Source organism: Castor canadensis, chromosome 4 (assembly GCF_047511655.1).
Source record: "Castor canadensis chromosome 4, mCasCan1.hap1v2, whole genome shotgun sequence".
NCBI classification, from domain to species: domain Eukaryota; kingdom Metazoa; phylum Chordata; class Mammalia; order Rodentia; family Castoridae; genus Castor; species Castor canadensis.
This window is the reverse complement of record NC_133389.1, coordinates 86,920,708-86,934,282: the sequence shown is the minus strand read 5'-3', so window position 1 is coordinate 86,934,282 and position 13,575 is coordinate 86,920,708. Positions and strand designations below refer to the sequence as shown.

Genomic DNA, 13,575 nt, shown 5'->3' with positions numbered 1-13,575 from the left:
TTGATTTAGTTACAAAACAGAGCTTTTTTTTGGAAGGGAGAAAGATCACCTCCTTCCAAATGTCTGGGAAAAAATGTGCATGGAATGAGATTTTGAGGTAAAGAAAAGGACAAGGCAGCCATTTCTCATGGCCTGGGGCTCTTTCACATGTAAGGAAAGTTTTGCATTGATGTGAGCAGTGTTTTTGGAGCACTGAATGAAGGACCTGCTGTGTTTCAATTATGAATAGCTCGATATTCTTGATTTACCATTGGTATGTTTAATTAAGGACTGAAGTCTTAACTCAATATTTATCAAATCCTTGCTAAAATGATTTGACCATTTCCTCTGCAAATCATTTCATTATTCTGTTCTACAATTTTTATCTTTAATTTCTCAGTTCATTGATCATACATGTCTTTAAAAAACATGGAAAGCTATGGGAATTTTATTTCAGGCATATCAAAAATAGATTATTTTAAATGAAGTTCACATTTGGATTAAAATATCTAATAGAACTGATTTGTCAACATTTTTTCCACTTTTTGAAAACAGTTTATAGATAGCTTTAATTTTGAGACATTAAAAGCAAATTATCATGTCAAAATTAAATGCATGCTTACATTATCAGTAATAACATCAACAAAATCGAATAAGGTAACTTTACATTGATGTACAAGAAAAGTGAATTTTGTTAACTGTCAACTTCTCATAAGACCCCAGAACAGCCTGCTAACAAATCTGAGTTTATTTTGTATTACAGTCGGGGAAGACAACATTGTGAAAGCTTCTGGGGGTCTGAGAAGCGGGAACTGGAGATATGTATAGGGCTAGGGTTGTGAGCATCAGTAGATAAGACTGTTTTGGCAAAGTGAAAATCTGGCTGTGGTTGGGGCATTTCATGATGTAGAGGCTTAGCTAGCTCTGTGGTTAATTAATTTTCAGAAAGTTTCTGAAAAAAGGAATATTTTGTAGTCATTCATAGCTCTAACTTTACTGATAAGAACTCTACTCTCTGAGTTCTTATTCTTAATAGGTAAGGTAGGCGCAGAGGTCTCAGTTCTTAATGTCAAAACCACGTTAAGAACCATACTGTTATGTGAAATGTTTTTCTATCTGCTTTGGGTTTAAGGGGTTCAAAATACAAGATTACAATTTAATTCATGGCATTGTGCTTACTAGGCCAGACCTCTACTACTTAAGCCACACCCTTATTTTTTCAGTTATTTTTCAATATGGTCTCCTGCTTTTTACCTTGGTTCACTTCAGGCTCTGTCATCTTCCTACATAAATCTCCCATATTTATGGGATTGTCAACTGCCAGGCCTGGCTTGTTCTTTGAGATAGCATCTCACTAGGTTTTTTGACCAAGATGGACTCAAACCATAATCCTATTTCTTCTTCCCATGTAGATAGAATTAGTATGTGTGCCACCATTGCTGTTCCTTTTTATTTTTTTTGTCTCCTTGAGACAGAGTTTGTTATGTATCTTAGACAGCTGGCTCAGAGCTTTCTATGTAGCCCAGGATGGATTGCAAGCATGACCATCTATCTCAGATTCCCAAGTATTAGGATTAACAGCATGTACCACCTTGTGTTTGACTTTACCTGAAATTCTTAAGCAAGGATACACTACTATGTATTTCTTTTTGTTATACAAATTCTTGGGAAAAAAATTCAATTAAAAGGCAATAATGATTATTTAGCAGTGTTCTAGAGTGAAAATGCATGCTTGGATCTCAGGATAATAGGCTAGAGAGTGAACTTAATCCAATCAAACCTTTTCATCTTAAGAAACTGACTGAGTTGACCATGTGTTCAGGATAATTAGCTTTTAACTTTTAATGAGCTAGAAGGAAGAACAGATTAATCAAAGAACTGTAGTAACATCTATAACACTGTATTTTAAGAATGCTTCAAGTATTCCTAGCTTAATTTTCCTGTGTTAATTCATTTTGTTTATTGATCTGATCTACTTATTTTATTATCTAATATTAAACAAAATATGAGACAGTTTTGAAAGAATGTAACTTATTAACATAGCCATAGAAGTTTCAAAACTGGGAGAAACTGCTAGTAATTATAAATCAAATGGTAAATAGGAGAACCAAAAAATTAGATTCTAAAGAATGGATAAAAATAAAGACAGATATGAAATGACTTGGAAATAATTTGTGAAAGATATTAAATATTAAGCTAAAGAACTACAATTGAATTTAAGAGAAGTTTCTGTAGTAATGTAATGGTAAATGTAATGGTCAAGTTTATGAGTGTACATCTAACAGTATTTACACATTTCAAATCACTATAGATTTTTCTGGAGTCTAAATAATTATCCAACAAAATTGACTTAAAAAGTCAATATCATCTAGTCTTTATTTTCTCAAACAAGCTTCTCTTCCTTCTATTTTGGTTCTAAGTGAAATAATGACTTATTTTCTTTTCTTTACCTCTAATAACAACCATTGCTTACTTAGGCTTTTTGCTTTCTATGAGAGACTATGTATGTAGCCACGTGTTATTTTTTTCTTTTCTATTGACCAGGGACCACTATTCATTCTAAAAATGCACTCTCAGTTCCTTTTTCTAAGGCCACAGACCTCATTTCTGTTTAGAATTCTGCCATGCAGAATCTAAAATCTGCGTCTGCAGAATCATTGAGTGATTTTGGCTATAATTTTCACATGCTTCAGTGAAAGTGGAAAAACTCATTTTCTCTTAATTACTGTAAAATTATTATAAGGATGATTTTGCTAGGGCACACAATTTGGTTCTTCTTGCTGATCTATGATAATATGTTCATCAAAATCAAGAAGGGTTCCAGAGCATACATGTGAAGAAGAACTATTGGCCTCTGTGCCGTGTTTGACTCCAATACGAAGTCATATTGGGCCCTCAGTCTTATGATGCAGACAAGTGTCATTTTTCTAGTATTTATCTCTAATAATTTCAATTCTAGTTGTTTCTATTTATAATATTGAAATAGAGAAAGGGTTAGAAAATCTTTTTCTGTGAAATTGTCATATCTTTACACCTGTTATCAAAGTTAATCTTCATAATCCAACATTCAACATTTCTTTTTACCAGTATGCAGGGGAAGACATTCAAATCTTGAGGTATTTTAACATATAAATTCATTCTCTATTAATAATGGATTTGGTCTCCTTTAATAACACCTTTCTAAGAATGGGTACTTATTTTTAATTTTTATTTTTTTATTATTCATATGTGCATGCAATGCTTGGGTCATTTCTCCCCCCTGACCCCACCTCCTCCCTTACCACCCACTCCGCCCCCTCCCTCTCTAATTTTGTTGAAGAGAGAGTATAAGCAATAATAGGAAGGAACAAGGGTTTTTGCTAGTTGAGATAAGGATAGCTATACAGGGAGTTGACTCACATTAACTTCCTGTGCATGTGTGTTACCTTCTAGGTTAACTCTTTTTGATCTAACCTTTTCTCTAGCTCCTGGTCCCCTTCTCCTATTGGCCTCAGTTGCTTTTAAGGTATCTGTTTTAGTTTCTCTGCATTGAGGGCAACAAATGCTAGCTAATTTTTTAGTTGTCTTACCTATCCTCATATCTCCCTTGTGTGCACTCACTTTTATCTTGTGATCAAAGTCTAATCCCCTTGTGTTTGTCCTTGATCTAATGTCTGCATATGAGGGAGAACATAGGATTTTTGGTCTTTTGGGCCAGGCTAACCTCACTCAGAATGATGTTCTCCAATTCCATCCATTTACCAGAGAATGATAACATTTCATTCTTGATGGGTGAATTAAGTCCATTAACATTAAGTGTTAGTACTGATAGGTATGTGGTGATTCCTGTCATTTAGTTGTCTTAGTTGTTGGAAGGTTTGATTGTGTGTACCTAAGTTGAGGTTACTCTCTACTTTCTTACTTTTTCTTTTCCTGTAGTTTGATGCTGCCTGTCCTTTCATGGTTATGTTGGGTTTCACTTTCTGTGTGCAGAATCCCTTGAAGAATCTTTTGTAGTGGTGGCTTTGTGTTCACGTATTGTTTTAGTTCCTGATGGACTTTTATTGCTCCATCTCTTTTGAATGATAGTTTTGCTGGGTAGAGTATCCTGGGGTTGAAATTATTTTCATTCAATGCCCAGAAGATCTCACCCCATTCTCTTCTTGCTTTTCATGTTTCTGTTGAGAAGACTGCTCTGATTTTGATGGGTTTACCTTTGTATGTTATTTGTTTTCTCTCTCTTACAGCCTTCAATATTCTTCCTCTAGTTTATGAACTTGTTGTTTTAATGATGATATGTCATGGGGTAGTTCTATTTTGATCTGGTCTGTTTGGTATTCTGGTGGCCTCTTGCATCTGTCTAGATTTTGGGAAATTTTCTGTTATTATTTTGTTGAATATATTATGCATTCCCTTTGCTTGCACCTCTTCTCCTTCTTCTATGCCCATGATTGTCAAGTTTGGTGTTTTGATGGAGTCGGTCTTTCACAGGTCTTGAGTTGTTTAATTAATAGTTCTTCAGTTTTTCCTTTAATTACCATTTCATCTTCGAGTTCTGAGATTCTGTCTCCTGTTTGTTCTATTCTGCTGGATTGGCTTCCATTTTGTTTTACAATTCTGTTTTGTTCTTTTTCTGAGGTTTTCCATATCCTGGGTGGTTTCCTCTTTAATGTTGTATATTTTTGTCCTAAGTTCATTTATCTTTTTATTAATCATATTCTCTGTTTCACTTTGATGTTTATACAGTGCTTCTATGGTTTCCTTTATTTCTTCTTTTGCTTTTTTAAATTCTCTATTTTTGTTGTCTTGGAATTTCTTGAGTGTCTCCTGTACATTTTGGTTGACCATATCCAGTATCATCTCTATAAAATTCTCATTGAGTACCTGTAGCATGTCTTCTTTTAAATTATTCTTATGGCTTCATTGGGTTCTTTGGCATAGTTTATCTTCACTTTGTTGGAGTCTGGATCTGAGTATCTGTTTTCTTCATTTCCCTCTAGCTTCTGTACTAGTCTTTTGCTGTGGGTAAACTGGTTTCCCTGTTTTTTCTGTCTTCCCATCATTGCCCTTGGTGTTGTTATTTTCCCTGTACTGTGTGCAATTAAGTATTTTCTGGCTTGTAATAATAGCACTAGTAATATTTAGAAGGGTGAGAGGAGATGGAAAGCAAAGAAGTTAAAGGAAAAGGGAAAAACAAATAATTGAGTAGAAAAAAACAAAACAAGGAAACAAACAAAAAAACTTTCAAAGATACAAATGGAGAGACAGTGTACTAAGCAATCGTAAGCTGAAAAGGCATTAGAGAGACAGAGAGAGGATTGAAAATAAAAAATAAAAAGAATAAAGATAAGAATAAAAATAAAAAATAAGTAAATGAAAGAATAAAATATATATATAAAAAAAAATCTCCAAGTTCAAATGCACTGAAGTTTCAGTCTTAATAATTTTGGTGTTCATCCCTCAGCCTCCAATCCTGGAAATGGTGCCTCAGATGTTGTTCTGTAGTTGTCTCATCAAAGGGGAAACATAAAATAGAAAACCACACAAAACAAAACAAACAAACAAAAAAACCCCACAAAGTGTCCCAAGTTCAAATGCAATACAGTTTCAGTAAGTTTTTCAGCATGCAGGTGTAGCTCGGTTGTTTTTTCATCAAAGGTAGGGGGAGAGAAAAAAAAAGAGTCTGGAGACAGTTCTGTGAATGGCTATCTGTAGCTGTGGCTTGCCTGCCTGCTGCTGTCAGCCTGCTGTTGCTGGAGGCATTACTTATGCAGATCTTTGGGGTGAGCTTAGCACTCACCTGGCCCTGCAGGTTTTATTTACTCAGATTTCTCCTGTGCTCGAGCTGTTGCTACAAGCTTTGCCCTTTCCAAGCACACTGGGGAGGTGACACTGCACCAGCTTTCCCAGGCCTGCATATTTATTTATAGTTCATGTGGGAAGTGGGTCTTCCCCCTCTCCTGTGGAGTTTTCCTCCCACTGCTGCTTTTACAAGCTTTCCCGCTCCTGATTGCTGGGTGCTGCTGCTGCTCCTGCTGGCCGGCATGTTTGTTTACAGCTCACATGGGAAGTGGGTCTTCCCCCTCTCCTGTGGAGTTTTCCTCCCTCCACCAGTCTTACAAGCTTTCCCGCTCCTGGTTGCTGGGTGCACGCCCCTGTTCCTGCCCTCTCTGGCCAGGCCCGGCTCGTTTATTTACAGTTCTGGGAGGGATTCACCTTTCCCCTCTTCAGTGCTCAGGGCACCCCACCCTCTTTGCTACGTGTTTTATTGTTCTTATTGCTTATTACTCAGTTTCTCTTTTTTCCCCAGGTGGGGGTTAGTCTGTCCAGGGGGCTATGCTGATCTGGCCCAGAGTTGTCTGTGGAAGTACCTCATACCACTTAGCTCACCTTGTCCACATCTTCCCAAGCCATCTAGGCATGGGCGTCTGGTGGTAGCCCGGGGGCCCTCCTGGTTTCTCCATTCAACATGCGGTGGAGATACTCTGCATAGGCTGGAGGTGTGGAAGGGTCAAGGCCTCTTCTTGGTGGCCTTGCCTGCAAGGTGTGTCTCCAGTGTCTCTCCAAGATTTCACTTTAGGAGGCATGCTTTCAGCTTCCTCCCTCTAGCTGCCATCTTGGAATCCCCCCTAGATGTGTCTTATCCACACTTTCTCAGCACTCATAGTAACCACCCATTTCAAAGAAGAAAAAATGGAGCCTCATCAAATGTCACCTTTGAGCAGGTAGAACATTAGGATCAGAACCCAGGTTGGTTGGTCTGCCTCCAGAGTCAGTCAAGAATGGGTACATTTTTAAGGGAGTAAGAGAGGTATGTGAAATACCATGGAAACAGTTATAATTATATAAAATTGGAAAAGATATTACCATTTAAAAAATAGAAGAAAATGCTCAAAATTACTTTCATTTGGTTATCTTTCCTTTCACTTAATTTGATGCATACACACACATCTCTTACACACACACACACACACACACACACACACGCATTTTTAACTTCTAAGTATCCTTGTATATTTGTCAGCCTTCCCTCAAGCTACCATTTTTGGTCTGAGGTATTCTTAAGATGATTTCAAGTGGCTAAACTTAAAATATGTAAAACTTGCCATCCAGAAGCAATGTATTATTTAAAGTGATGATATTCTTCTCCTAAGGTTGACAGAGTAGATTTAATGGTGTGGTAATAGCCTCTGACATGTTGATCTTTTCAGAACAGGTAATACTCCAGAGGTTGGGGGGAAATCTACTGAAAAGAGAAAGAGGTTAACTAGGAATTGAGTGCTGGTAGAAGGACTGGACTTCAATACTAGTAGACACTGTGCAGTGTAGTTAAAGTTATTGGGCAGTCTGTGTAAGTTAGACTACCCAATAACTAGCATATAGGTTGGTCATCAATAATAGCTTACTCTGGAAGCTTGTGGCTCTTTGTCTCTCTCAACTTGGAATAGACAGTAGATTGACCATATTTCAATTAATTTTCATCTGTTAAACCATGAAACTGAGCAGCCCTCTCACTAACTCTGTATTCATTGCACAATAGACCATGTGTCAGGCAGGCTTCCTGATCTTTCAAGGGAATTAATGTGAGCCAAATGCGGAAATCTGCTCAGGTAATTAAAGGCTAACAATGATTGTTCTAATACATATGTTTGTGAACATTTTGTCCTCTACAGTTATTACATTACCTAGAAAATGTATTTGTCAATTGTTAATGTCTTTGTTGTTGCAGATACAGATGTGGTGTATAAAAGCGAGAATGGACATGTCATTAAACTGAATATAGAAACAAATGCTACAACGTTATTGTTGGAAAACACAACATTTGTAAGTAATGAATAATTAACTGTTTTATAGACTCTAGTACTGTTCAGTATGCTCTCTAGATACACTTTAACTTTCTATTATTTTGCTCCAGCTTGTGAAGGCATCTCAGGTGGAAGATTAGAATTGGAATATCATTGACATCAGACATCTATTCATAGAAAGTACCCATCACCGTTTGCTTCATTCTCTTCCCATTTACCCTTTTTAGTAAGTGTGCAAATATTTCTAGGAATAATAGCTACTTACAATGAACACATTCTCTGATATTTTCTATATAAGTTTAGTCATATAAGTACCAAGATTAAAAGAAAATTGTTAATTTGTCCAAGATATCATTAACTTATTCCTCCACACACCTTTTACTTTTCATGCTTCCTGACTTCTTTCTAACTCTGCAATTTTTCCAGATTAGGTTGAAAGGCTTTCTGTAACTAGCTTTTTGCTATAATTAAATGTATTTTACTTTTGAAGTTGAGGATGTTATCAGGACCACTTTCACTCTCACAAATCATTCACTTCTTACTCAACTGTGCTCAAATGACTGAATATATTTATTTTGTTCTTTAAGAGAATATGGCCATTGTCATTCTGGTAAATACTGTTCCCTTATGATTAAAGACACTTAGCTGTGATCACCTGTCAAGTAAGTTATAGTGATTAAATATTGCAAAATGTAGTTACCAAGCAATGTTGAAAAATAGTGCTCACTGACACATAATCAAAGATTCAATATATGCCTATTAGATGTGTTCATGAAACATAGAAAAAATATAGTATAAGTCCTCACAAGACCTTCCATACAAAATAAAGCAAAAAAATTGTCTACTTAAAAGAATTATTCCCACTTGTACATTCAGTACAGATATTTTATTAGAATAGTAAAATTCTCTAAAACTGTCCTCATTTCTAATAGGTTACTTTGGAAACTGGGAGTTCTTCTCTCCTGAGTGGAAGAGATGGACTAAGAACCTTTTCCTGTTTAGTTTTTGTAGGTTAAGAAAAAATGGTCATTGAAATTTTGAGGTGGCTATATTTGTGTACATCTGTCTGGCTAAATTTAATCAATCAGCTTCTATACATTAATAAATAATTATATTATTAAGTAACAGAAATAATGACAAATTTGTTTTTATTCTAACAGTTAATTCACAGGTATTCCAATAACAATTACTGTATTTATATCACTTTTTGGTACTTGTGAGATAGCAGAAATAGATAAGGCAGATTGCTTACATACTGAGAAAAAGGATTTTCTTTGGGGAGATAATAGTAACTGTATAAAAATTATAATAAATGGTGCAGAGCAATATTGATTATTTCATCACTGGATGGTTCCAAGTGGCACTAGAGATGAGGATAGCAAGTCATGGAGAGAGATTGTCATCAGTGGAAAAGAAGCTTTGAGCAGGAAAATAGGACAGGAAGTAGAACCTAAGGCTTGGTAATGAAAAGAGGATATGTTAGTGATATCTTCATTGAAGTCCATGTGAGTTGATTTTTCCATAAATTAGTTTGGGGGCCAAACTTAAGTGCATTTTCACTTTTGTTTCCTTCATTGTTAGATAAAAATTTTCTGTGGAGATTATAGGTTTCCAACAATCAAGCACTCAAATTAGGTATAAATACTCAGTGTGTGAATATTCTATTATGTGACTACTTCTTAGTGATTACTCCCCTATGCAGATTAGTGAATTTTTTCTTATGATCACAATTTTTTTTTCTTTTCACCATGTATTCATTGTTTTTAAGACTCCTTACATGCCAAAAGACATGTAACTTCTTTTGTTGGTAGCACATACCACCACAATCTCCTTACAGTTTTCTCCATGTGCTAATTCATGCTGCTTTATCTTTATATATGTGCATTTAATCTTTTAAAACCCTGTTGAAGTCTATTTCTATTCTCTTTTAAGTTGGTCATAATTTTTAATTACCACAGTTATATTGTGCAAATATTGTAACATATTGAATCTTCTAAGATTCGTAAGCTCCCTAAAGACATTAATGTCACAATGCAGATAATTAAACAACTTATAAGTCTTAGGAGTGTCAGATTCAAAGGAAGGACAGGAGCTAAGGGAGTGGAAGAGGGAATATATTTGCAACTGGTTAACCCAAACCTGATACCAAAGCTACAATTTACCAGAGTTCAAGATGATTTGAGAATAACTTGTTTAATTATTTCCTCACAAAATAGTACTGATAAATACATTTGTATTTTTAAAGCTTATATGAGGCTAATATTTTTATTTATTGTCTCTCCTTAGCCATTTAGTTGAAAAAAATCTCTTACCAGATGATAATAATTCTACTCTTATGAAGCAAATGCTGTGTACAGTGTATGAAAATGGAAAGAATGATACCTGTTGAAACTATTCTAGGAATGGGGGGAATAATGGAGAATGGTGGAGGGGGTGAATTCAAGTATGATGTATTTGATATATTATGAGAACCTTTGTAATTGTCACAATGTATCCACAGCACAATAAAAAATAATTTTATTCATATTACAGATTTTTCTTTCAATAATTATAAATAGTTTACTGATAATTAATTGGAGCAAATCACTAAAAAAGCCTTGTAATAAAAGTGTACCAAATCAATTGAGAAATGTTATGGATAAATATGTATAACAAAATGGCCAGATTTTTGTAAGACAGAATATGCTAAATTGTAACTGCCAATTTATTTTTAAGATTAAGATAATTTAATATCATATTGTTACTTTGTAGCTTAGCCACATTTAAAATATGATTGCTGGTTATTTTGGTTTATATAATCATGATTAGAAGACTCTGTACACAAGAGTAATATTGGGCTTAGCTATCAAAAATAAAACAGAAATAACTAAACTCATGAAACAGTTTTCTTGAGGTACTCTTGAATTGAAGCTAGGTGAATTGTTAGTCAAGGAGGGGATTAAAAAGCACAAAACTCTAAATACGGAAATGATTTAGCCCCCAAACTGTTTTTAATCATTTTTAAGTGTTAAGAAATGTTATCTCCTAAAGCCAGAACTACTTCAGACAAATGTTCACTCACAATGACATAATAAAGAAATGTTTTATAAGTATTAGCAGCATTCTTTCTGCTATCAATAATTTGAATATCACTGGTGGTCTCAGCAAGCAATACCAGCAGCCATAAATTATTGAAACCACTTTTTGAAATTAGAAAGGAGTTGGAAATGTGTCTAATCCCATCTACTTAAATACTATTAAGACATTTTTAAGTTCATATACTAATGTGGAAAACAATAATTGAGAGATAATAATATAATCTTAAATCTCTAAAAAATATGTGTTTGAGTATATTCTGTAAAAATAGTGTAAAACAGAGATGAGAAATTCATATATTTCTTGAATGAATTCAAGAAAAATATTAGCTCTTCATTTTTTGGTTAACTGTCTATTGGCCATCAAAAATAATAAGATTCACTAGTTTCAGCACATGAATAATGATTTGTCATATATCGATAGCATTAGTGGCCTTGTATACCATTATAATTGTTATGATTTTGTTGGATGACTTATTTGTTGTACCATTCACTATTTGGGGGTGATTGATATAGTGTGTGTGTGTGTGTGTGTGCGTGTGTGTGTATATGTTGCTAGAAATCCATCCTAGGTCTTTGTGCATTATAGGCAAGCACTCCTCTGAGCATTAACCCCAGCATCTGGATATAACTCTTTATACTACCACAAAATCTAGAAAGTTTTCTGAATTTTTCTTGAGAAAATAGGACACTTGCAGAAGCAGGCAAACAAACCAAACCAAAGTAAAAAATCCAAAGCACAGCAGTACAAATAAAGAATTGATGTATAAAAGCATCCAATGTTTGATCTTGTAAAATTTGAGTTGAAAACAGGTTATTGAAAGATTCTTATTAGTCATATTACCTCATACGTTGACTATGGTCATGCAGAATTTGTTACTTTTTTTAAGTGGATAGCCTTAGCAGTATATGTGTTCTTCCCAATATTGACTGATAGCAGCAGTGTAACTAATATTGATTAACCAGGGAATCCCCAGTAACTATACACTCATGAGTATTGCCGTGCTCTTGACAGTTTCATTTTTTTCTTTTAGACAAGTAGTTCTAAACCAGAAATGATTTTTTGTGCCCAAGAGGTATTTTGAAGCTCTCAAGATTGTTTTGATTGTCCTGAACCATCAATGAGGGACTTGGAGTGGGATTGTAATGAGTAGAGACCAAGAATGAGCATCTCACAATGCAAAGAGCAGCCCCTCACAAGACAGACATATCCACCCAGAAATGCTAGCATTGTCAAATTTGAAAAACATTGCTTTAGACAGAGAGGCAAATTGTAAGGTCTTAAATGGGTAAATTATAAGGGAGATCTTAAGTTTCAGTTACCTTAGGAAGTTATTGAAGTTGCCTTCAGTTTCATTAGCTTGAAAAACATGTCTTCCTTTAAGGAGAGCCTTGTATAAAGGAACAAAAGGAACAACATGCATGATCCAGAATCATTTGACCTTGGCTTGCTCTCTTTCCTCTATTGCCAGGTGTAGGGTAAGAGAATGACCCATGTTTCCATATAATCCTTTGGGGATGTTTCTAATTGAGATATTTTTGTTCAGATAAGTTATTAGCACTCATTCGGTTGCTAATTCTTTTGACCAGGAAGTGATTGCCCTTGTTTAACTAACAGCCATGGACTCCAGCCAGCATGGACCCACTGTCTTTAGCTTATGCAGAACCCTCCTTTCACTGTGGTAGTTACCATTCTGTACTGTTGGAACTACCCATCCTTCTCTTACTTTTACATCCACCATAGAAATACTAAAACATTTTTACATTCACATTATTGATTTTGAAAATGACATTGTATTTACTTAATTTCCAAATTCTAGTGTTAAAGAGGGATGTAACTTTATGCATACCATATACATTCATTCAGGGAAATAAATGGAGTCATATTTTTCAGTGAAGCTTACAGTATTTTTTCTATATAAGGAAAAAGACATTGAACCTATCACAAATATTTAACTTGTTCAAAATTTTCTGTAAGTAGTGTACATGTAAAATCAATTCTAGCATATATTTAAAAGGTTTGGTCAGGCTATCTATGACAAACCTACAGCCAACATCATTAATGGGGAAGAACAGAAACCATTTCCCCTACAGTCAGGAACAAGACAAGGATGCCCCCTATCCCCACTCTTATTCAACATAGTCCTGGAACTCTTAGCCAGAGCAATTAGGCAAGAAGAAGAAATAAAAGGAATACAAATAGGTAAAGAAATAGTCAAAGTATCCCTATTTGCAGATGACATGATCTTATACCTCAAAGACCCAGAAAATTCCACCTCAAAACTTCTAGTCACTACAACAGCTTTAACAATGTAGCAGGATACAAAATCAACTTACAAAAATCAGTAGCCTTCTATACACCAAAATGAACAAATTGAGAAAGAACATAGGAAAACAATTCCATTTACAAGACCCTCAAAAAAATCAAATACCTAGGAGTAAACATAACAAAGGATGTAAATGACTTCTACAAGGAGAACTACAAACTACTGAAGAAAGATATCAAAGACTACAGAAGGTGGAAAGATCTCCCATGCTCATGGATTGGCAGAATCAACATAGTAAAAATGACTATACTACCAAAAGCAATCTACATGTTCAGCAAAATTCCCATCAAAATCCCAATGGCATTCACTACAAATATTAAAAAAGCTACCCTAAAGTTCATTTGGAAACACAAAAGACTGCAAATAGCCATGGCAATACTCTGCAAAAAGAACAATGCTGGAGGTATCACA

General features: G+C 35.0%; 1 protein-coding gene across 4 annotated transcripts in view; it reads left to right on the top strand.

Annotated features, from left to right (window-relative positions):
• The window catches only part of Dpp10 (dipeptidyl peptidase like 10), a 1,373,287-nt gene that overhangs the window by 1,027,873 nt on the left and 331,839 nt on the right, over positions 1–13,575 (top strand). For all 4 annotated transcript variants that reach the window (XM_074070578.1, XM_074070577.1, XM_074070579.1 and 1 more), the window contains exon 4: positions 7,688–7,782. In XM_074070578.1, coding sequence (XP_073926679.1) covers positions 7,688–7,782 — 95 coding nt within the window. The remainder of the gene's footprint in view (positions 1–7,687; positions 7,783–13,575) is intronic.